At 42.3% G+C, this 26,179-nt stretch overlaps 1 protein-coding gene across 2 annotated transcripts in view; it reads right to left on the reverse strand.

Moving 5' to 3' along the window:
- Positions 1-26,179, reverse strand: part of USF3 (upstream transcription factor family member 3) — an 86,503-nt gene that overhangs the window by 41,853 nt on the left and 18,471 nt on the right. Inside the window, exons 2-3 of one of the 2 annotated variants that reach the window (XM_048819504.2) lie at positions 10,389-10,508; positions 6,503-6,567 (exon numbers count right to left, since the gene is read on the reverse strand). In XM_048819504.2, the coding sequence (XP_048675461.1) occupies positions 6,503-6,549 (47 nt within the window). In that variant the 5' untranslated portion in view covers positions 6,550-6,567; positions 10,389-10,508. Of the gene's footprint in view, positions 1-6,502; positions 6,568-10,384; positions 10,509-26,179 lie in introns of both variants that reach the window. The other variant, XM_075119251.1, reaches the window with a different exon arrangement.

Below are 26,179 nucleotides of genomic sequence, written 5' to 3' on the forward strand. Positions count from 1 at the left end.
TATCCTTTGCCACCATATAAATAAGTTTTCTGTTGGGAAGAGTGAAAATGAATGCTTAATTGCAGATCTTACTCAAATCTAATTGTTGAGATGATCCTATCAGCTAATCCAGTGCCTGCTCCTGGTCCCACTGAAATCAACAGGAGGACAACACAAGACCTGATCCTCAAGGGTGCAGTCTTTCAGATGACACATAAAGCTGACAACCTGGTGAAATTCCATCTTGGGAAATTACATTCTTAGGCCTGCCAAATGCTGTATCTTGTGTGACACTCACACATTTAGCAGATCTGTCATGTCTTCTCCCACAGCTGATAAAATGCTATGCATGAGAAACTCACACACCCTTCCTCTGCCCCCCTCCCAAATGCTTTTAGCCTATAGAATGTCTACTTAACCTTTCCCACAAGTCCTCCCCACTACTCTTTTCTTGATCACTGTGGACACCACCAACCTGCTTGTCACAGACTCCCATAATCTGGGTGTCATCTTCAATTTGGAACTCTCTCTAGGTCCTTACATCGAGGCTATGTCTAAGTCTTGCAGATTCTTTCTGCATAGCATCTCTATTCATCCACACAGCTAAAATTCTCATCCAGGCTCTCATCTCAGTTACTGCAATATTCTTCTCTTTGACTTTGACAAATGCAATCTTGCTCTGCTTATATCCATTAGGAAACATGTCTTTGCAGCAGCATTCTAACTCGTCACTTTGACCATGTCACTCCTCTCTTTGCATCCCTCTTCTCTGTTGTGTCAAACATAAGCTACTTGTCTTCACTTTCAAACCTCTTCTCGACCTATCCCCAACCCATCTATCATCTCTCATTCAAATATCAAAAAGGACGATGGCTGTCTCCATTGTCTGCTTGTTAAACAAGTACTTTCCTGCTTTCTCCCATGGTGTCCCTCAGGTTTGGGAGGAGCTTCCTGCAAACATCTGCAAAACTAAGTCATTATTCTCCTTAAAACATTCCTTTGCCACGATGCCAACAAAAAAAACTTGACAACAGTTAGGCTGCTGGTACACTGTCTCATTAAAACAAATAAAAGGAAGTTCTTCTTCAAACATCTTCTTCGACCATTGACAGGAATAAGCATGGCTATTGTGTGAAAGATTTAGTTCTATCCAGGTAAAAAGCTAATGCTTGCCTGACATCCAAGGTGTGTAACGTCACCTCCTGCTGGTTGCTATGTGATTTGGGAAGATAGGTTGATTTAAATGGAAGGAAGTTGGTACCTTTGGTAAGAATTTTGGATGTGGACATAATGTGACCTTGTCTTTATGAAAAACTGTGTACTGGGTGTATGCCGTGAGAGCGCCAATTTCTCCTACCTGTCGAGCCGATCTGATGGTGATGAGAAATGCTGTTTTCATGGATAGATGAATACAAGAGCCATGGGCTCGAACAGTGGTCTGTTGAGGCAGCGCTAGATGAGACCAGGGTCCCAAACTGGGGTGGGATCTCGTGAGGGTAAAGGTTTTGGAGACCTTTCAAGAATCTCTTCCGGAATGGATGGGTGAAGACAGTGTGGCTGTCTGGGATGGAATGTTGTGATGGAGGCTAAGTGTACATGAACCTGTGGATAAACCCTGATTTTTTAAGATCCAAAATATAGTTCAAAATAAGTAAAATCATGACGTGACTGGTGGTGCCCCAGGATCAGAACCTTGTCCATTTTTGGAGGTAAGTGCGTTGAGTTGCGTCACGTGTGCTATTCAAGAGGACCTCTTTTACTGCCTCTGAACAGGTCACCTCCGAATCCTGAAACCATGGAGGACTCACGACTTCAGATATAGGGGCAATGTGGATTGGGATGGAGGATTTGACCTGCATCCTGTGAGAGAAGGCACAGAGTTGGTCACAGAGTGATCAGAGAACATATACCTCCTTCGTATGGTGGTGAGTATACCAAATCGGACGTAGCCATGTTGGAGTTGTAAGGATGACTCGGGCTCGGTCCCCCTGTATCTTGTGAAGCACTCTGAACAACAGGGGAATGGTTGGGATGGCATAGAGTAGTGGGGCATCCCACGTAATTAGAAACGCATCTCACAGGCGCCTGAGGGCATAGGCCTGCTCTTTAGCAAAATTGAGGGCATCTGACATTCTCCGTTGTGGCAAAGAGATCTATGGTTGGGAATCCTCAACAGCTGAATATGTGGTGTAGGGTTTTTGTATCTAACTTCCACTTGTCATCTTGGGAGAATTTCCTGCTCATTGAGTCTGCCAAAGCGTTCTGGTGTCCAGGGAAATATGCAGCTGAAATGCTGATGTTGTGTTGGACATATTTCCATAATTTCAAGGCTTCTGAGCATAGGGAGTGGGACCTTGCTCCACCTTGTCCAGTAATGTAGAACATGCAGGCCATATTGTCTGTCATATTTCATATAGTGAGTGCGATGTCTGATCAGTGGTAGAAAATGCCAGCAGGCCTTGTGGATTGCCTGTCACTCTAGAAGATTGATGTGTAGGGTGGATTCCACTAGGGACCACCTGCTCTGCACTATATGGGTGAGAAGGTGTGCTCCTCAACTAATTAGGGAGGTGTCAGTTGTTAGTATCAGGGATGGAGCTGGTTGAAGGAAAGGTACCCTGACACAAACGTTTTTGGGTTCTGTCCACCAGAGTAGTAAGCCACTGACCTTGATATGCATGGACAGGAATTTGTGAAGACTGTGCCTCTGAGGTACGTAGACAGTGCGTAGCCACACCTGGAGACAGCACACATGCAACCTGGCATGCTTTACCACAAATGTGGCTGCTACCATGTGGCCGAGCAGCTGGAGACACATCCTGGCAGAGATCTGGGGACAGGTTCTCACTGTGGACACGAGGTCGACTATTCCTGAAAATCTGTGGGGAGGAAGGCTCTTCTTTTATCACATCCAAGTGTGCCCCAATAAACTCCAGGTGTTGTACAGGTGACAGTGTCAATTTTTGTATGTTTATATGAAGGCAGAGATTTGGGAAAAGGTTCATTGTCTGCCGTACGGCATGAACTGAGTCAGGTTTGGATGAAGCCTTGAGGAGACAGTGATCTAAGTATGGAAATATGACAATGCCTTGTTTGCATAGGTAGGCTGCCACTTCTGCAAGGACTTTGGAGAAGACTCAGGAGGCTGTAAAAAGTCCAAAGGGAAGTACCCTGTACTGGTCATGAATGGTCTCCATGATGAATCTGAGGAACCATCTGATGATGTAAAAATACATGTCTTGGAGGCAGAGAACCAGTTCCCCTGTTCCAGTGCTGAGATAATGATGGATAGCGTAATCATCTTGAAGCTTTGCAGTTTGACGAATCTGTTGAGATTTCATAGGTCTAGGATTGGTCTCCGCCCACTGGATTTCTTTTGGATCAGAAAATAATGGGAATAAAAACCCTTCCCTCTGTGTTGGGATGGGACTGATTCTATGGCTTCCATTTGCAGGTGGTTTATTTCTTCTTGTGGAAGGTGTTCATAAGAAGAGCCCCAGAAGAGGGACGGAGAGGGGGGGTGGGCAGGGGAGATAGATAGGAATGGGATGCATTCCATTTGTTGATGATTTCTAGGACCCACTTGTCCAAAGTGATTTGCCGCCACGATGGTTAGAAAGGAGCTAAGTGGTCACCAAACTGGTGGTTATTGAAAATGGTTGCCATGACTGGAACAGAGGGAGATTTCTCAGGGCGTAGACCAAATCTTCAAAATTGTTGTTTGGACGTGGATATAAGAGAGGTAGCCCCTTGAGTTGTCTATTGTCTGCACTTTGTTGGGGGCCTCTGATGTCTTTGCTGTGAGTCATACCGCCAATGGAGGAGTGAAACGTGGAGGCTGGGACCTCGTGGCACGTTGGCATTTCTACTGACGTCTCTTTGGTGCTGTCATATATATGCCGAGAGAGCAGAGAGTCGCTCGAGAGTCCTTTAGGAAACGTAGGACTCATCCATGCATTTGGCAAATAGCTTGGAGCCTTCAAAGGATAGGTCCTCAACAGTGGTTTGCACTTCCTTGGGGACTCTGGAGAGGTGCAGTCATGATACTCAGTCTCATCACTACGGCTATCCTGATGGAACAGGCAGCTGTACCAGTAGCATCTAAGGAGGCTTTTAAGGCCATACGGGCCAACTGGTGTCCTTCAGACACAAGTGCCTGGAGTTGCTCCTTCTTGTTGTCGGGAAGATCCTGGCAGAAATCCTGTATCTTAGAATAGTTTATGTAACTGTATTTGGCCATGGGAGTCTCATAATTAGAGATATGAAACTGCACATGACAGAGGAATAAGCCTTGCGACCAAACAGGTCTAGTTGCTTCCAGTCCCTGTTGTAAGGGGTTGAACTTAGGTGGTATTGGTGCCCTTTTTCCATGTACTGCATTGTCAACCAGGGAGTTTGGAGTAAGGTGGGAAAAATAAATTCCATGTCCTTAGCAGGGACATAATATTTTTTGTCTGGCCGCTTGCAAGTTGGCGGGATGGAAGCTAGGGTCTGCCAGAGCACCTTGGCTGCGTCCAAGAGGGCCTCATTGATAGGGAGAGCTATCTTCGCTGTTGCTCTTTCACTTCCTCCAGAGGGATCTGGAGGGAGCCCACGATCCTATGGAACAGCTCTTAGAAATGTTTGAGATTGTCTGCTGATGTAGGGGGTGGAGGCACGATTTCCTCCCTTTCCCTCAGTGAGGCTAAGTGGAGGGTTGGTATAACCTCCTCTTGTTCATCTTCCTATTCCTCCACAGGTAGTGGATCAGCCTTTGGTGGTAGAGGGACGGATGACGATGATAAGCATAGATGTCTGCAGCTCTATTCTATGGAAGCTTTGAAAACTGTGCTCTGTACATAGCCCATGGATCCCAATGTGGAGGGACTGACACATGGGATTGCATCCATGGGGGTCCATACCAGTGCCCTGGTTTGGTTCCGGTTTCCGAGTAGTGAGGACATGTAGAGGATGCTTTCTGTGTAAGTCCCGAATCTGATGGGGGGGACAGAGTATTCCTCCTCCTCTTCCTTGCTAGGGAAATGTGGTGTCATCCTCGGAGGGGAAAGAGAGTAATGCTATGACTCCAGAGAAGAAACATGAGGTGGAGGGAGCTCAACTCTGAGTAGCGGTGACTCAGGCATGTCAGATACCACCAGATCTTTAGGGTATCTGAGCTCCTGTGGAGGAGGGAGGAGCATCATCCTGTCAGTGCAGAGGGGAGGGTGCATTCTCTGGAACAGCCAGCAGATGGAATAGAAGGCTTACTCAGTTCAGTGCCGAAGTCTTGCCTGGTGTGGAGGGTCTCGTCAGTTCTAAATATTGTATCAGTGCCGAGGACTTGCTCAGTGCCACGGGTTTGGTCCGAGCCAGAGGTTATATCTGTGCCGAGGGCTTGCTTGGTGCTGCAGGTCTGGCTGGTGCCAATAGAGATGTCAGTGCTGATGGTTTTGTCAGTGCCGAAGTGTCTGAAGTTGATTTGGCTGGGGAAGTTGGTACCATTTTTGAAGGTCTCATACTGTGCTCCTTGGTGCCAAGAGACACTGCAGTGGCCTGTGGGCCTGCCTATTTAGGATCCTTAGGTTTCTTCTTAGTGCTGGTACCAAAGGCACTCAGGTGGTCACAGGAGCTACCCCTGAAGATGTCGAGGCTACTTACCTCACAGGGGATGGTGTTCTACCAGACAATTCCTTACAGGGTGATGTGGCACCCCGTTTCTTCCCATCTGAGCGAAAGAGGATTTTATCTTGGAAGGACGTGACAAGTGGGGGTCAGCTGATGATCTAGTTGAGCAGGCAAAGTGTCTAGACCTCTCCATGAGGAGAAGTGTCAGCCAGATGTCTCAGTCTTTTCAGGCCCTAGCAGTCAAGTTGTGATAATGAGTTCACTTTTGTGTGACATGTTCTTCACTGAGGCAGTGGATGCACTGTGGGTGCCCATCATTGACAGGGATGGTTTCATGGCATGAAAGGCATCTTCTAAGCCCAGGTATAAGTATGAGGGAAAGAGCTTTCCGGTAGGGAAGGGCAGGTAGCGGGAAAAACATATTCTAAGCTAAGTACTAATAGGGAGGGAAGAAAGAGTAAGAAATTTTTTGTTTTTCTTTTTTAGGGGAAGAGGACAATTAAAGGAAACTACTAATTACTATGTTAAACAGGTAAGGGTACTATCTAAAGACTCAGAGGATAGAAAGGCTCTGCTACAGATTCCATCCCAGACCAAAGGCGGTTGGAAAGAACAGAGTGGTTGGACCACAGAGAGCTATATATAGATCCCACTCACGACGCAAGACAGGGAGGAACACATGTGTGGTCCAACAGACAATGCTACCAAAGATCTCCAATCCCAGATGCAGGAGTAGCCATAGGGACATCAGTCAAAGAAGAACTTGTCTGTCTGCTGCCCTGTAGATAATCAGAGGCCTTCACTTATGTTGTCAAGATACGCTTGCCTTGGACAGACTGCCTAGCAGTACAGCAGACAGAGGCTCTATAGAGCTTTCAGCTGGCCAACACGTGCCAGTCAATTGGCCACAGATACTTACCGGTGCTGCTTCTTCATAGGAGTCTCATTCTCTGTCATCTCTGGCATGGTTTCAGACAGAAGGGCCTGAAGAGGAATGGGCAAAAGAATTAGCAAATACAGATCTCTCTAGAACTCTATTAGCACAAAAAAGTGTCAGCTTGATCTGTAACATTTCAGCTATAAGTGCAAGATCTATTTGAATGAGCCAAGAAGTCCAGCACCTTGATTTAGCACATCTTTAGGCAAGAGCACATCAAAAGAGTAAGTGCGATCCCTGTAGTGCACTCTTGCTATATGTATTGAACAAATTTCCATTCCTTGAGTGTGGCTTAAAAAAAAAAAGTTTCCCATCTGTTCAGGGAAGCCACTAACAAAGTTACACCACTTGATTGGGGGTGGGTGTTTCAATTTTTCATGAGATACTCACAGAAGATATGATGAAACTGGACAGTCTTTCATTCTAATATGTGTACAGTTCCCAGTTTTGAATAAAGCCAATAATTGCTGAGCAAAGTAAACTAGATTGAGAGTATTTTATTCAATAAAAAGTATAACAGTGGCAATGTGGTTTTTCTCGTCAGCTCTTGTTTTTGTACAGATGATATATAAAAGCTCTTTATCTAGGTTTCTTGGTTTAGTCTACTAACTAACTATCAGACTCCTTTTGGGCATTACTGTGGCAAATATACAGAGCTGAGCCCTGGTATAATTAGACCAAAAAACAAACAAACCCCACATCGATATACAGTTACGGTTGCTACAAATAATATACCATGGTCTCAAAAACATAAAAGTCAGTAAAAACAAAGATAAAATATGACTACATTTTCCGATGCACAACATGACTTTACATATAACCTTTCCAAAGATTAAATACAAGCTGTGCAGTTTGTAATAAGACCATTAAAAATGTTAAGACGACACGATAGTAGGGTTACATGAATTTGAAGATGAAGTTATGCCAATGATGGCTATTTTATTTATATACATTATGTAAAATCTCTAAAAATCTTTCCTCTCCATAATGGGTGTGGGGGTGTGTGTGCACGCATTATGGAAAGGAAAGATTTTAGAGATTGTACATAAGGTGGAACGTGCTGTAGATGCCAGCAGGAAGATTATTTCTTACCGAATTTTTTGTAACCTTTTTTATTCTAAAAACTCAAATATGCTTTATGTATGTTTCTGTGTTTGTATGCAGGGATGTTTCTACTGATCTTGTAATGAAGTGGAGATGTCAAAATGTATTCAAAACTACATTATCAATCAATTAAAATAATTCTTAGCTATCAATTAGCTTCCAGTACCTAGACTCTATTTACATTCATTTCTAAAAAAAACGGGATAGGGAATTTCCCCAGACCTCTGTTCACCCACTTTAAACCCTACCCAAGAGTCTGTGGTGCAATTACATTCTCTCTGAAAAAGACAAGAACAACTCTTTCAGGCTCATCAACACTGCCTCTTAGGGATTTTCTATACACAAACTGGAACCAATATAACCATTTAGAGTTAAGTCAATTTTTTACTGACTTAAATCAAAATTTGGAAAAAAGAAAAGGAGTACTTTTGGCACCTTAGAGACTAACCAATTTATTTGAGCATAAGCTTTCGGGAGCTACAGCTCACTTCATCGGATGCATACTGTGGAAACTGCAGAAGACATTATATACACAGAGACCATGAAACAATACCTCCTCCCACCCCACTCTCCTGCTGGTAATAGTTCATCCAAAGTGACCACTCTCCCTACAATGTGCATGATAATCAAGGTGGGCCATTTCCAGCACAAATCCAAGTTTAACCAGAACGTCTGGGGGGGGGGGGGGGGGGGAGGGGGAGTGGGCGTAGGAAAAAACAAGGGGAAATAGGCTACCTTGCGTAATGACTTAGCCACTCCCAGTCTCTATTTAAGCCTAAGTTAATTGTATCAAATTTGCAAATGAATTCCAATTCAGCAGTTTCTCGCTGGAGTCTGGATTTGAAGTTTTTTTGTTTTAAGATAGAGACCTTCATGTCTGTAATTGCGTGACCAGAGAGATTGAAGTGTTCTCCGACTGGTTTATGAATGTTATAATTCTTGACATCTGATTTGTGTCCATTTATTCTTTTACGTAGAGACTGTCCAGTTTGACCAATGTACATGGCAAAGGGGCATTGCTGGCACATGATGGCATATATCACATTGGTGGATGTGCAGGTGAACGAGCCTCTGATAGTGTGGCTGATGTTATTAGGCCCTGTGATGGTGTCCCCTGAATAGATACTATTAATAGATACTATTAATTTAGGCTTAAATAGAGACTGGGAGTGGCTAAGTCATTATGAAAGGTAGCCTATTTCCCCTTGTTTTTTCCTAACCCCCCCCCCAACGTTCTGGTTAAACTTGGATTTGTGCTGGAAATGGCCCACCTTGATTTTCATACACATTGTAAGGAGAGTGGTCACTTTGGATAAGCTATTACCAGCAGGAGAGTGGGATGGGAGGAGGTATTGTTTCATGGTCTCTGTGTATATAATGTCTTCTGCAGTTTCCACAGTATGTATCTGATGAAGTGAGCTGTAGCTCACGAAAGCTTATGCTCAAATAAATTGGTTAGTCTCTAAGGTGCCACAAGTACTCCTTTTCTTTTTGTGAATACAGACTAACACAGCTGTTACTCTGAAACCTATCAAAATTTGGGACTCAATCTGAAATAAGAGTGTCTACATGCAGACTTGCACCAAAATAACCAAAAGGTGTGGCTTACAACCAGTTTAGTTATTTTTATTACAGGTTCTGCAAAAACAAGCCCTTAGTTAGCTTGAAGGATCACTATGAAGAAATGCAATACACACATGCCAACATGCAGGAAAACAGCACTCTGCTCCATACAGTGAGAGAGTTGTTGCGGATTCAACAGCAGTAAATCTTCTATGTCCCCTTCAAAAGAACCAACACAAACCCAACTGTCTACTCACAGAATCACAGCTGCAGAATCAGTCATGATCAGTCAGATTCATGATCTGAATAGGACTTTTCAAAATTCCTTGACCATGAAAAAAATCACTGTGCAAGGAATCTGGGTGACCTGGGGTGTTGAAAACAACCAAATACAATAATGGGCCAGACCGTGTTTCCCCTTGATATATACTGTCGAAGGTGGGTTCAACCATCTTCACAGCATTGTTCTCCCTGAACCAGATGAAGTGCAGACCCCTGAACTCTCTACACAGTTCAGGGGTCTGCACTTGGGGAAGGGCAGAGTCTTGGCAGGAGGAGTGAATAGGTTGTAATCCGCAAACACATTTAAATTAATTTCAACAATTTTTAAATTTAAGACACTCTTCTGGAGTTTGTGTGTCTCAATCAACACTTGGTTAGAGCACGGAAACCCATAAAGCGAAAAAAACTAGATATCAGAGTGAAACACCAAACAGGTATGCACTGACCAAGTAGAGGGACATGCACAAAAGTCAACTGAAAAAATACTGAAAAGTCAACTACATTTTTAAAAATCATTTCATTTAAAATAAGAAAAACAACCTTTTAACTGTATCTTTTTATGTTATTTTCCTGATAGGTGATAAAAATCCCTTACCAGCTGCACGATGGCCCCAAATGAGCAAGATACTTAAGGAGATGAACAGTCCCTCTGCTTCAGAATTTGGCACATGCTTGAATACCTTGCTGACCTCTATCACTATATTTGGTTACTTTACACCCTCTTCGTTGGGCTTCATCCCCTTTTTTATATTAGTCAAAAAATTGGCCTCTAAAGGAGAAAGGAGTATGTTACAAAAGGGTATTTGAGATGGATTTAGAAAGCAATGTGCGAAGCCCAGAAAACGGTATCCCATATTATCAACTTGGTATGGTATCCAGTAGATCTTTGGGTTTTGCTAACATCCTTTCACCCACCAACCTGTAGCTGGAATTCTTCACATGAATTCTCAGACTCCTCCCAGCTTCACCTCACATCAGTTTCTGATCCAGACACATCAGGTTCCACTGGCAGACTTCTTATGTTTAACTTTTTTTGTTACTATACAGGAGAAAAGAAAAAGAAAAGATTATATTAAATTTGGCTACCAGGAAATGTTTTATGTTTCTGTAACTTGACCCTGATGATACTGATGTTGCAAGTAAGAAGATTGCATACAGTCTAAAAGTCAGCCATCTAAAGAACGCCAAAGTTTAGAACTGTGTATATGAGAGAATTGAGGGTGGCATACAGAAATGAAGTTCGGAATCTAAGCCTCTGATGTCCTAAATAGTTGACTGAACAAGAGACCTATGCTTATCAAGTCAACCAAGAAAAATAGATTCTAGCTCTGAAAGTTGTACATCTCTAACATCCTTTCCCTGAGCATGAGATTGATACAGGGAATATCACCATCCTGTGGAGGAAAAAAAAACCCTGAGATCACATCTAGTTGGAGATACTGAAGATCCAATTCTGCAAAATTCCATATACCTTCAACTCCTCAGTCAGACTTGACAGTGCTCAGAGCTTCATAAAAAGTTGCACCCTTAATCACCTTTAAATCAAGTTTCCACAGTGTCACCAGAGCCCAATTGGTATTATACACCACCCAACTCCAGGCCATTTAAAATACATACATCAAATGACTTTCCTATCCCAAATATCTGAGCACGTCACACCCTCTTTGAATACCTTCTCTGGCTTCCCCTTCTCCATTTATTGTATGAGCTCTTCCTGTTATCAAGATTCTGCTTGAGAACATTCTGCCCATAATTTGAGAAGAATCCAGCTTTAAAATTCTTCCACAGAAGCTGAAAAGTGTTTTAGTTATATAAAACACCTGTGGCTGGCCCATGTCAGATGACTCCGACTTGCGGGGCTTGGACTGCAGGGCTATACGGTTGCAGTGTAGACAACTGGGCTCAGGCTGAAGCCAAGGCATCCTATAGCCTGGGCTCCAGCCCAAGCCTGAATGTCTACACAGCAATTTTATAGCCCTGCAGTCCAGGCCCTGTGAGCCCACGTCAGCTGACATGGGCTAGCTGCAGATGCTTTATTGAAGCGTAGACATATATTAGAGTAAGAGTTTGGAAATCTGAGGGTATTTCCCTAATGATAATGTTTTTTCTAAGGCCTGGTCTACACTACAAACTTAGGTCAGCATAAGTTGCATTAACTTGATCTAATAATGTATATAGCTACGCTATCGAGTCCCTTCCGCTGACCTAAGTGGCTGTAAAGTCGACTTCTGTACTCCACCTCCGCAAGAGGCACTTAAGTCGACATCCACGGGTCGACATGAGGATAGCGTAAACACTGCTTTGTGTAATTCGAATGAATTAGTCTCTAGGAGGTGTCTCACAGTGCTCCACTGTGACCACTCTGGAGAGCGCTTTCAACTCCACTGCACGTCAGGCAGGTACACAGGAGGTGAACACTCATTCTGGTTCTGCTCCACAGACATGCTACTTTTATGAGGAGCTGCATGTGATTCTTGGCGGCAATCCCACCATTACCCCGAAACGCTCCATGGATGTTTCCCAGGAGCCCCAGGCATCCTTGAGCAACAACCAGGAGGACACTGTTGATGAGGAAGAGTAGGAGAACGTAAGGCAGGCAAGTGGAGGATCCATTCTCCCCGACAGCCAAGAACTGTTTTAACCCTTGAGCCCATCCCTTCACAGGACCAGTTGGCGGCGGAGCATTATGCAGGGGAAGGCAGTTCTGGTGAATACACATTTCCAGTCAAACTGTACAGGTTACATGCTATTATTTTTTATGTTTAATCTGAACAAAAAAGTAGGTATCCTGGGTATTGGTGGCTACTCCAGCTACGCAGAGGGTGCTCTCCAAAAAAGACAGTTTACATGCATGGGGATGGCCCAGGAATCCTCCATGGAGATCTCTAGGAAGCCTTCATGGAGGTACTCTGCAATCCTTTGCAGAAGGTTTCTGTGAAGGGCTGCCTTATTTCATCCACCACGGTAGGACACTTTCCTGTGCCACTCCAGTATTAACTCTGCTGGCATCATTGCAGCACATAGCATTGCAGCATAAGGACTGGGTCTGTACCCAGATGCTTGAGTATCTGCTTCCCTGTTGCCTCCGTTACCCTCAGGAGAGCATCTCATAAGATCACCTACGGGAAACGGGGGAAGTTTTGAATGCTAGCCTTTAAACCGCAAACAATTCAACAAGTAATCCGTCCTGTTTGGTGAAATCCAGGTCACACAACCACGCTTTCCCAAACATGCTGTGGTTGAAAGGAATCACCACGTATTGCAAGCAGCATTGAAGAAAAACAAAAAAGTGGGGGGGGAGGGGGAGAAAAGAGGGGTAGTGGTTTCCTGTTTGTCTTCCTTCCCCCCCAACCCGATGCCGCTTTTGTAAAAACAAAACAAAAAACAAAAAAAACCAACTATTTGGTGGGCTGTACACTGGTGCCTGTCCTCAAGTAACATCCACGTTGCTAGGGGCAAGGAAGCTTTTCTCAAGATCCCAAGGATGTCTTCACAAAAACAGCAGCACAAGACCTCTTGCCCATGCCTCGTGGCCTTACTCACCATGGCTGGAGCAGGAAACCGACTCTTGCAATAGCCAGTGGTTGTAATTACATTGTGGCTTGAAGTGAAGTGTACTGAGGGGTGGGTTTTTTTAATAAAAAGAATTAACCTTGCCAGAAATGCTGTTAATGCTACCCTTGTGCTTTGCATTCCTTGCAGCTGAAATCTTGTCCGTCAGCACATCCTCCACACCGGGACAGAGACTTTCCCAGATTAGAAAGCGGAAAAAGACGACTTGGGAAGACATTTTCAATGAGTTAATGCACGCCTCCAAGAGTGACAAGACGGAGCTCAGAGCATGGATGATTACACTGTTAGAGAACATGGACAGGGAGGACAGGAGAGCATGCAGGGAACAAGAGTGTGCCACGCAGGAAGAGGTGCTGTGGGTTATGAAGAAGCAACAGACATGTTGAGGCATCTGGTTGAGGTTCAAGAAAGGCACTGGATGCTAGAATCCCTCTGCAGCCTATGCTGAACCTGCTGCCATAATCGCCCAGTTCTACATCCTCCTCCCCCAAACATCCCATGAGGCCGGGGGGGGGGGGGGTGAATTTGGTATCCCTTGCACTCAACAGCAGGGGAGGGTACAAGGACCAGAAGGCACCCATTCCCATTGTTACTGCAGTGCATCTGTAAGCAAGCTTTCCTTGTTTCTCCCCCCACAGTGTTATCTTACTTTTCTTTGCTGTGTTTGTGTGCATAATAAAACTTCACGATTGAGGAGAAAAGGCTCTTTATTAATTCAACACACGGTGGTTGGTGGGGGTGGAGTTTACAGGTGAGAAAATGCACTGGAGTAGACAGTTTGGTAAGGTACAACACAGATAAGTGTCACATTACTCTGGCTCATTGCTGCAACTTGTTTTCAAAGCCTCACAGAGATGCAGAGCCCCTCACAGTGTGCTCTTCTTATTGCCCTGGTGTCTGGCTGCTCAAAATTGGCTGCCAGATGATTTGCCTCAACCCCCTCTCCCCGCCAGAAACTTTTCTCCCTTTGTTTCACAGATATTATGGAGCACACAGCAGGCAGCAATAACAATGGGGTATTGCTTTCACTGATTTCTAACCTAGTAAGCAAACAACACCAGCGACCTTTTAAACGTCAAAAGGCACATTCCACCACCATTCTGCACTTGCTCAGCCTATGGTTGAACCAGTCCTTACTGCTGTCCAGGCTGCCTGTGTATGGCTTCTTGAGTCGCAGGAGCAAGGAGTAGGCTGGGACTCTGAGGATCATGATTGGCATTTCAACATCACCAATGGTTATTTTGCAGCCTGGAAAGAAAGTCCCTGCTTGCAGCTCTCTGAACAGACCTGTGTTCCTAAAGATGCATGCATCATGCATCTTTCCCAACCATCCCACGCTGATGTCGGTGAAATGGCATCTGTGATCCACCAGTGGTTGCAACACCATTGAGAAGTACTCCTTTTGGTTTATGTACTCTTTGGCAAGGTGGTCTGGTGCCACTATAGGGATATGTGTTCCGTTTATCACCCCACCGCAGTTAGGGAACCCCATCACGGCAAAACCATCCACTATGTCCTGCACGTTGCCCAGGGTCACTACCCTTCTTAGCAGAAGTCTGTTGATGGCCCTGCAAACTTGGATCATAACAGATCCCATGGTAGATTTACTCAGTCCAAATTGATGCCCCACTGACTGGTAGCAGTCTGGTATTGGAAGCTTCCACAGAGCTATCCCAACTCGCTTCTCCACTGTCAGAGCAGCTCTCATTTTAGTATTGCTGCACTTCAGGGCTGGGGAAAGCTCTTCACACAGTTCCTGGAGAGTGGTCTTGCGCATTTGAAAGTTCTGCAGCCACTGTTCATCATCCTATAGTTGCATAACTATGCGGTCCCACCAGTCAATGCTGGTTTCCCAGGCCCAGAAACAGCGCTCAGTCATGTCAAGGTAATGCATGACTGTCGCCAGCAACTGCGAATTGCTCCGCTCTAGGTCTTCCAGCAGGGCTGCTTGTGTGGCATCACATTGTTTCATTCAGCGGCTCCTGTATCAGCTGTGCAAATATTGCAGGATAGGGTGCAAGGTGTTTGTAATGCTCACAACAACAGTGTACAGCTGAGCGGGGTCCATGCTTATCGTGATATGGCGTCCGCATGGGTAACCCAGGCTTATGAAAAAGGCTCAGTTTGTTTGCCACTGATTTCAGGGAGGGAGGCAGGTAAGTGCATCATGGGAGCTAAGGCCATTTCCCATAACCATCCGTGCTAACGTTTTGGTCCCATAAGGCATTGCAAGCCCAACCCAAAATTCCACTTGGTTATGTGCACTGTGGGATGGTTACCCACAGTGCAGTGCTCCATGCGTCGATGCAAGCTCTGCTAGTGAGGAAGCACTCCACTGACACAATGAGCATAGTGTGGACGTGCAAGATCGACTTGCTTAAATCGGAGGCTCAATGTCGACGTACTTGAAGTTGACTTAACTTTGTAGTGTAGACATGGCCTAAGTTTTGCACTCACTACTTTAATGCAATCTATTCCCATGACTATTTCTTGAGAGAACTTAATCTCTCTCAGCACAATTACATTTTGAAAACATTTAAATACTTTCTACTAAGAATTCTGTGGTTGGGTCCATATTAAAGGGATGGTATTTGTCTGGCAGATAAGTTATTCAGGGCATCAACATCTTAAATTCTACTTGGAAGATGGGGCACTGTTGTGCAAGAATGTTAGCGGATGCCATCAACCATTTCTTTCATCTTTAGAGAATTACCTGACTGAACTTGCTTGGACTACCAACCAGATGCCCGGGGATCCATGTATCCCCCCAATTTTCCTCTTCGTGTTTAGATTTTCACCAAAATAAACAGAGTTCTACCTACCAACTGATACGTAGAACATCCCCCGAAATTTTGGAATTGATTGAATGTGGTGTTCAAAAGTCTTCTGTTGCATCCAAATAGAAAAACGTTATCAAGTTGAACACAGGGCTTTGCAAACTTTGCCAATGATTAGAAGTATATGTAAATTTATATTCCTTACTCTCCAATTTAAATCTTCCTGTATTCATCCACAACCCAATTTTTTTCACATCTGAATTTGTTCTGAGGGTTAGTACAGAATTATCTGTTTAAGGTGAGAGTTTTTAAAGGCTTGCAATAATCAAGCACAGGGTTGTCAATTTTGGTTGGACATATTCCTGTATGTATCATCACATGACAATCTTTAATCTTTAATTCCTGGAGACTCTGGGACAATCCTGGAGGGTTGGCAACCCTAAACAAGCAACATTCCTGATACCCTCCAACCGCTCAATATTTCCAAGTGTTTTCAATCTGTAGCACACAGAAAAAGTAAAAGTCACAAGGCAGCCAGTTAACACATATCACACACCATCTTCCTAAACAATTCATATGAAGTTCATTCCAGATTTTGGCTTTCTCCTGGAATTTTTGAAGAACAGTGAAGTTAATCTTATAAAGTGTGTCTACTGTGTCAGTTATACAAACCTTAAGTGTTTTATTTTTGTAGAGGCAAATGAGAAATTACAGCAAGTTTTGATTTTCACTGTAGTTTCTTGCTTCACATTGGTATGAAGAAAAATACGGTGTTATTGCCTATCTTAACAACCCAAGACATGACTAAAGCTAGAAAGTCCCTGGAGAGGTACAAATACTGAAGGTAAGGGTTATATAAGATATAATAAAATGCCATCTGCACAGATGGTGTTTTTGTCCTATGGTTTTAGTTTTGGGTCCTGTAACATTTATAGTAAGTCCAGACAACTGCTTTGTAACTAGAGCAAATAAAAGGAGTGAACTTGGACATTCTCATTTTGCTCCCCTTTTAAAGGGATTCACTTACACCGACCCTCGCTAGAACGTGGGGTTCGGGATCCATGCGTGGTACCGCGGATCCCAATTTAAATATTTAAATTTGGGATCCATCGCCGCGACCACGCTATATGCGAATCCGCGCTGTAATGATGTGTGCTCTAGCGATGGTCCGCTGTACTAGAATACGAGCTTTCTGAGTTCAGTATAAGGCATTCACTTGTTCTGTAAAGCTGGACATTTTGTGCAAATCAAGCTATCAAAAATGGTCACTCAACCCAGCTCAAGGCCATCTCTGCATCAACAGATAAAAAGAACAAATTCCTGTTTCTTCAACCGATTGAATATATGGAATTCAACATACATCACAGGCTGGCTTTATAGCCATCCAGTCCTGGGGTTTTGTAAAGCTTTAAGGTGTTCATTCATAGCCCTTTAAATTCGGCTTTAGGTATTGGGTCTTCTAATTTAATTGAATAATCTTCTGCTAGAAATGACAGAGGTGGTTTTTAGGGAGTATGGTGGTGGGAGATAAATGTTAATTTTGCCAACACTGTAAGATTGTGATGTATAAAAATGGGATAGAAATCCTGAAAAGATGATTTAACTAATCTAAAGTCTCTCATTCCCCCCTTCCTGTTTTGACAAATTACCTTCTTAGGAGCTCTCCTTCTCAGACAAAAATCCAGAATGTTATCAGTTGTCTCATCCTATCATAAAAAGGTTATTTTAGCTAGCTTTATTTGCTACTATCTTTTCACTCAATAGTATAATAAATTATCCCTTTAAATTTTATACGTGCTCTGTACTGCTTTTGATTTAGCATATCTTTGTGAAGAGCTTCCTATTTTGCAAAATAATTCTTTCCATTAGTTTTTTCTTTAAATTATTAGCTATATCAAACAATCTTCCTCAGATTACTGCTTAAACTGTTTCACAAGGAGCAGCATCACTTGTATCTTCCACATAATTCATTTTTATATATTTGAGAGCATCCTTTTTAAAATATTGTGACAATTCAGGTTTTGTAATAGAATATCGTATCATTTTAATGGCTAGGAGCCCTACTCATGGACCAGGACCCTCACTGTGCTAGGTACTGTACAAAGAAAAGAAAAAGACTATCATTTAATGTCCAGCGCTTGCCTTATTTTTCCTCCTTTATATCCTGTAAAATACCCCAAACAGGGGCATGCTCTGTTACAATAATACCGCTTATACCAACTTCACACATCTTATATAGATTACCTTAACCATTGCAGACGGTGAACAATTTCAGAGCATGAGCACTGATTACTCAAACAAAAGGTCAAGTTTTCTCTCCAAGATGTAGCTCTCTCTACACATTCACTAACTACATTATAGTGAAAAGAAAAGGAGTACTTGTGGCACCTTAGAGACTAACCAATTTATTTGAGCATAAGCTTTCGTGAGCTACAGCTCACTTCATCGGATGCATACTGTGGAAAGTGTAGAAGATCTTTTTATATACACACAAAGCATTAAAAAATACCTCCTCCCACCCCACTCTCCAGCTGCTAATAGCTTATCTAAAGTGATCACTCTCCTTACAATGTGAATGATAATCAAGTTGGGCCATTTCCAGCACAAATCCAGGGTTTAACAAGAATGTCTGGGGGGGTAGGAAAAAACAAGGGGAAATAGGTTACCTTGCATAATGACTTAGCCACTCCCAGTCTCTATTCAAGCCTAAGTTAATTGTATCAAATTTGCAAATGAATTCCAATTCAACAGTTTCTCGCTGGAGTCTGGATTTGAAGTTTTTTTGTTGTAATATCACAACTTTCATGTCTGTAATCGCGTGACCAGAGAGATTGAAGTGTTCTCCGACTGGTTTATGAATGTTATAATTCTTGACATCTGATTTGTGTCCATTTATTCTTTTACATAGAGACTGTCCAGTTTGACCAAGGTACATAGCAGAGGGGCATTGCTGGCACATGATGGCATATATCACATTGGTGGATGTGCAGGTGAACGAGCCTCTGATAGTGTGGCTGATGTTATTAGGCTCTGTGATGGTGTCCCCTGAATAGATATGTGGGCACAGTTGGCAACGGACTTCGTTGCAAGGATAGGTTCCTGGGTTAGTGATTCTGTTGTGTGGTATGTGGTTGCTGGTGAGTATTTGCTTCAGGTTGGGGGGCTGTCTGTAGGCAAGGACTGGCCTGTCTCCCAAGGTTTGAGAGAGTGTTGGGTCATCCTTCAGGATAGGTTACAGAACGCCACTAGCCGTCACATTCAGCCCCCACTAAAACCCCTCCAACGCATTATTAAGGATCTACAACCTATCCTGAAGGATGACCCAACCTTGGCAATTACTGTTTCACCTTACCATGTGAATTTGCTCCTTTTTAGCTACCTGTAAGAAAAATTAAGGAGTTTTTACTAAATAAATAAACAGTTTTCATCTTATTTTAAAAAAGTAAAACTATTTTTTGATTGGACAGTTTTTTTGAAAAATTTAGACTAGCTGTAGCAGAAAGTGAGGCTAGTAATATTTCAGCCCTATATATAAAACGTTGTTGAACTGCTGGTCCAAATACATTTATTATTCTTACTTTAACATAGATAGCCAGTTATGGTTAATACAAAAATATTCTTTGTATTGTTACTTGTATCTGGATTTCAATAAACAAACAAATATGAAAAAAGTTAAACACAAGTTAATCATACACGCTCCTCAGCACTTAATGGAAAATAGATATTATTAATTCACGTGTTTTTTCTAATAAAGTCAGCGTGATTTTTGACACTGCATTTCTTCAGCCAATTTTTCATAGTTGGGAGAGTAGAATGATATTCCCGTTTGTAAGCAATCGTCAAGATGGGCATCTGTAAGCCGAGATCTGTATTTTGATTTTATGATGTTCATTGTTGAAAACAGAACTTTGCATAAATAAGTGGAACCGAAATAAGATTTTATTATTTTGTATGCTACATTTAAAGCAAGAAACTTTTTTCGGTCAACCAGATTCCAAATGTTTTCATCCGTTGCGCAGGATTTTAGAACAATATAATTTTGAAGGTCCAAAATCTCCAGTTCCACGTCTTCTGTTGTTACTTGAATGAGACTCGCAATTGATGTAGTCATTTCTGTTACTTCTATTTGGCAAGTAAAAGGATTCACAAGAAAGGCAACTACAGGCTCAACGATGGTGAACTGTTAAAATCTCTTTTCAAATTGTTCCAGAAGTGTTTGAATGTGGATAACAAATGGTGACGGGTTAAAATCACTGTCACATACCATTTTCTTCATACTAGAAATGTACGAGAGACTTCGTCTTCATATGTGACGCCCACAAGATCAGTTTTGCTTTGAGTGATTTTACAGAACCTATCATTTGAGCCACATGTTTGTCTTTTCCCTGGAACTCAAGATTTAAAATGTTCAATTTGTCAGTGATGTCGGCAAGAAAAGCCAAGTCCATTAACCAGCTGGAGTCTTCTAGTTGCTTGAAGTTCTGATTTGTGGACTTCGGAAATTCTTTGATCTCTTCAGTTAGACTTAAAAACATGCAAGAACTTTATCTTTACTGAGCCATCGGACTTCTGTGTGCAAGATCAGATTGTTTATCATAAACATCTTCCAACAGGGCCTTAAAAAGTTGGTGCTGCAAAGGTTTCGCTCGAATAGAGTTAATTATTTTAATAACGACATTCATGACGTGTTGAAAAGAAAGAACTTTGATGCACAAAGCTTCTTGGTGGATAATGCAATGATAAGACAAAGTTCGGAAAGGATTCATTCTTGCAGAGTGCAATGAATCTATTGGCGCTGCCCATCATTGCTGGTGCCCCATCAGTGGTGATTGCAGACAGCTTGTGTAGTGGCATACTAATTGATGTTGCATATGATTTGAATAAATTATAGATGTCCTCACCCTTTGTTCGCCCCTTCATAGGCAATACTTTTAGTGACTCTTCTTTAACAGTGAAGTCACTAAATACCATCCTCACCATAACTGCCAACTACGCTGTATCCGATATATCTGTCGACTCATCGAACTGCAGTGAAAACCAGTCACATATTTCCAAGTCATCATTGAGCTGAGTTTGCATGTCGCTTGAAAGTGCATGTATCCTCCTCATAATTGTGTTGTCTGATAACAAGCATGAGATTTTGTCGGCAATACAAGACTTGCAGTTAGGAAATCCTTGCCAGGCAATCAGCACCAGTCAAAAATGCTTCCTTCAACAATTCACCATCTTGAAAGGGTTTTTTCTTCTTTGCGAGCAGATGAGCAATTTTAAAAGAAGCAATAGTAGCACTTTTAGACTTTACCACTTGTCTAGTGAAAACAGATTGCTGGGCAGATAGAAGAAAATTAATCAACTCAAATCAAACCTCTTTCAACTCAGATTTAAGTGGATGGCTGTCAAAAGAGCCGTGATTAGTTTGGAAATGGCGTTCGACATTATGTTTTTTTGGCACTGCAACAGTATCACCGCACAATAAGCAAACACATTTCCCTTTATTTTCAACAAAACAATAGGATTCTTCCCACTCTGTGTTGAAATAATATGTACGTTGTCTTTTATTTGAACCACTCATTTTTGGGCAAAATGTTAAAAAAAAAAATAATAAATCGCAAAGCATGAGAAAACAGCAGTATCAGTGCAGCGGACATACAGCGCCCGCTGCAGACACCAGTGGAGCAAGCACGTGCTTGGGGCGTCACTTGCTAAGGGGCGACATTCTCTCCATTCTTGGGGCGGAAGAGTCTGAGCAGTTTTTTCCCCCCCTGCTTCAGCGGTTTTATTTTTTTTTGCACTTTGGCAGTTCGGGTGGCGACAGTCCGAGCTACTTTTTTTGGGGGGAGGGGCAGGGAAGGGGCAGTTCTGGGCAGTGCGGAGAGAAGCCGGAGAGAAGCTGCAGTCCCACACCTGACGGGGACAGAGAACACCAGCACCCACAGCCTGCAGCCCTGGAGTTCTCGGTCCCCGGCAGGCATGGGGTTGTGGCTTCTCTCCCCTGCTGGGAACTACTTTTCACACAGTGTCACTAGACGGGTGAACATAAATGCCATGGCACCCGCGGGCACAGTGTTGGGGACCACTGGTCTAGATCATCATCCACAGTTGCCTAAGGCAAGTATGTTTCTATACTCAGTATCAGATAAGACCTGCATTACTTGAACCGGTAAGGAAAGAAGCCCCTTTCGGTATTTTCCCCTCTTATAAAAGAGAATACACAGATTTCCCGTCTAACCTTTTTTCAGCCCAGTTAATGGTCCTCTAGGAAGAGAAGTTTCTTGTATACTTGCAGTATCTGGATGCAATTTTTTTTTTTTTTTTTTAAAGATAGCTGGGTATTTTTTTTTTCCCTACACCTTTCCTGGATTATTAGCTAGATTAACATTCAGTTAGACCCGTGTTTCCCAAACTTGGGACGTCACTTGTTCAGGGAAAGCCCTTGGCAGGCCGGGCTGGTTTTTTTACCTGCCGCACCGCAGGTTCGGCAGATCGCGGCTCCCACTGGCCATGGTTTGCCGCTCCAGGCCAATGGGGGCTGCGGGAAGCAGCACGGGCCGAGGGACGTACCAGCCACCGCTTCCCATAGCCCCCATTGGCCTGGAGCAACAAACCGAGGCCTGTGGGAGCCGCGATTGGCCGAACCTGCATACGCAGATGGTAAACAAACCAGCCCAGCCCGCCAGGGGCTTTCCCTGAACAAGCGGCGTCCCAAGTTTGGGAAATACTGAATTAGACTATTGCATAAATTCTGTTTGTCTGCATTATGTGGTAGAATCTGGAAGAGGTAAAGTTTTCCTTACTTCCCAAAACCTTTAAGAGGGGAAAAAAATCTCCATTAACAAGATTTAACAACATTTTAAACGGGCATGCCTACACTTAAACCTCTTCAGGTGCACAGCTGCAGTGTAGAAACTACCTACACCAATGGGAGGGGTTCTCCTGTGCAGGAAGATAACCCACCTGCCTGAGAGGCGGTAGCTAGATCAACAAAAGAACTCTACCATCAACCTGGCACTGTCTACACCAGACGCTAGGTTGGCATAGGGATTTTTCACACCTCTGAGAGATGCAGCTATGCTGATATAAGTAGAGCAGGCCTTAGACATTGATACAGTTAGATATTGAACAATCACTTTTTCCCTTATAACAGTTTCCTTATTTAAATAAAGAATGTTTAAAATATTTTATACAGCATTTAGCTACTACAACTGTGTACATTTTTTATTTGTTACAATATTTTTAAAGTAAGAAAATAAAGGAGACACTGGTGCTTTTAAGAGCTCATTTGTGCTCTTCTCATCTAGCTTCTGTTAACGGAGATGACACATTAGTTGCTTAAATCCATCTTGTTTTTCCACAAGCTGTAGAAAATGTCATCAATTCCTCCAGATTATTAAACAGTTTAAACTGATTCCAACAAAAGGCAGGATACCATATCTTTTTGTCTGAGGGAAAAGTTTCTCCTTTTGTAATTAAAAAGTTTTCTTCCCTGGCTAACTAAGGATTATTTTGGAAGGATGAAGAATTTTATTATTGCTCTTGGCAGTTTGATCAAGTTTTTTCAAGAAGGTGTGGTAGTGGGTTCATTCATCTTTAAAAAAAAAAAGTGTCATATTTGCTTAAATTACTTATGAAAAAGCAACTTCACTCCTTCCTCTTCTTCAGGAAGACCCACTGTTCTTACAAGAGCTCTTGTTCTAATCTCTAAGCTACCTACATTTTCCTAGACCCTAGCAATTGCAGTTGAGTTTTACAGATTTAAGCTTGGGGTGAAGTTTTTCCCCACTCAGTGTTCAACCTCTGAAAATCTTGTGGAAACCACGCACACTAGCTATAATATCTACATTTTAATGAAGATAAGTCATTTTGCTCAGTAGGAAATATATTGCCTTTCTGAATTTTTTTTAGAATTTTGTGTTTTGCAGAATTTGTTTTTCCACACATGGACCTCTCTGCTTGGAAAGGCAAGGAGGGGTCAATTCCCCATCACAGAGGTCTAGTCAATCTTGATTAAAAAAAAAAAAAAAAAAAAAATCAGGAATTTATCTTTATTTTTCCTTACTTCCCTGAGTTCTTAAAATTTGCCATATTTATATTTGATGACCCAGTGAACCCTACTAATGCATTCTTAGTCCCATTCAGCAGAGCGATCAGCCCTCTGCTACCTTGGGTGACAGTTTGCGTCAAAGCCTCCAGGATCACCAACTGAATGACAGGGATAGATGAAAACTATGGAGAGGATAAAAATTTGTGGAAGATTGCTCCTCCACCTCTCACTTTTGTAACAGATGATTCAGCATCTCTCACTGAAGGCTAATAGAAAAAATATATAGCTGGGAGAACCTCGCCTCCCCCAAAGAACTGATGAAAAATCTTCCCATTTATGTAGGTTTAAAAATAATTTTGCAATACATTGTCAGTCAATCAAGCTGAGAATAACTATACTAAATGACTATTTTTGAAGTGACAGATTCCAAACCCACAAGGGACCATTGTGATCAGCTAATCGGACCTCCTGTATAACACAGGCCAGAGGACTTCCCCAAAGTAATTCCTAGCGTAGATCTTTTAGAAAAGCATCCAATCTTGTTTTAAAAATGGTCAGTGATGGAGAATCCACCACTACCATTGGTAAATTGTTCCAAAAATCTGAAGATACATAATGTACACCTACCAAAAGTTGTTTGAGCAATGCAACACCAACGTTAAGCAAGGTGGGAAATCCAGACTTCAATCAAGACATGGCATAAAATTTTCAAAAGCATTTAAGTGACTTAGGAGCCCGAGTTAGTTTTTGTCAAACTCTGCATATATTAGGCCTTGTTCACACTGTAATATTTTAAACAATTTAATGGAAAGTGAGATGTTTTTCAGTACTTATATGATTTTCATCAGCAGACAACAAAGCAGAAGTCTGTAGAGAGCAAGGTCACAAGATCTGCAATTTGCACCTGTGCATAGCTAAGGGAACTGGTAAATCGCTAGGTCAGTAGTGGTCTTCTCTAGGATGGCTTTTCACTGTTGCATGTGAAATGAGTTTGATGGTTCCAGTTGAGTCTGGAGTGGACAGATGCTCCCATCACTAATGGTGACACGCAAATGACTTTTAAAAATTGAGTTTGTGGGATTTTATTTATTTTTTTGGTTGTTTATGATGGATAATGTGATAGATTAACTTTCCTGGTCTCTTATTGGATCATCATTTACACCAACTCTCTAGTCACAGAATTTTCCAGATTACATACGGAGTGTATTTTTGAGAAAGACCCTTTTCAGTCCTCTTTATACACACTAAGGAAACAAAAAAGTGCAGGGACAGGATAGCTTTTTTAAAATAATGAAAATCAGCATCCTTGGTAACAGCAGCAAAGGTGCCAAGGATGGACAAGGTTCCTCAGTATTCACAGTCAATGTTTATCTGAATCTCTAGAGATGATTATTCCATGAAATGGTTTACGTGAGGATTTCCAAACTTTTTAAAGCTTATGCTTCCCTTCAGAAAACGAAGCCAATTAATCCTCCACCTTCAACTCCAGCATATGTTAAATGCCTACTCACAATTTTAATTAAAATTATAAAATATTTGAAAATATGTCCTTACATTTTTATTAGAAGTTAGGAAATGTCAGAATTTCTTGTTGGAAAAAAAGAGTTGTTATTTAACACTGAAATAGAACACTTTCAAGTTTACAATAGCAGCAATAACTATAAAAAATAATCACTAGTAGGTAGCAACATTTAGATGGGTAATATGTTAAGCAACCCTCTTGTGAAGCTTCAGTCCAGGTTGCTGCATGTGTACAGCAGCTGGCAGGCCTGCACCAAAATAATGGATATTATTCGGTAATTTGTTTGAATCTTCCTAATAGGATATCCTCCCCTTTTCTTACAAGCTTTGCTCAACTGTGAAATACTGTCCTTGGCTTCTGAGTTTGCACTCACTGAAATAAATGGTGGAGTTGACACCTCAGAGCTATTATTTCAGACTCTACAAACTCAGAGACCTGGTCTACAAAACAGTTTTGTACCAGACACATGTCTGTATTGATTACACACTGGTCACATTTGGAAGGTTCTCTTCCCAACTGCAACAGCTGGACACTTAAGACTGTTTTTCCTTTAAGTTTTGCTGGCATAGTTACATCAGTTAGGAATGTGAAAAAGCCACACTGCTAACAAATAAAGCTATGCCACTAAAACTCCTAGTGTAGAGGTAGTTATTCTAGCAAAAGAGTCCTTTGGAAGTATAGCTTATTTAGTTTAGAGAACTGTCAAATAAAGATATACAGACAAAAGAATTCTTGCTAGTGATAGAATTTAACTTCCAATTTTTAAAGGATGCCTTTTTGCCTCTAACTGCCATTTT

Source organism: Caretta caretta, chromosome 1 (assembly GCF_965140235.1).
Source record: "Caretta caretta isolate rCarCar2 chromosome 1, rCarCar1.hap1, whole genome shotgun sequence".
NCBI lineage: Eukaryota > Metazoa > Chordata > Testudines > Cheloniidae > Caretta > Caretta caretta.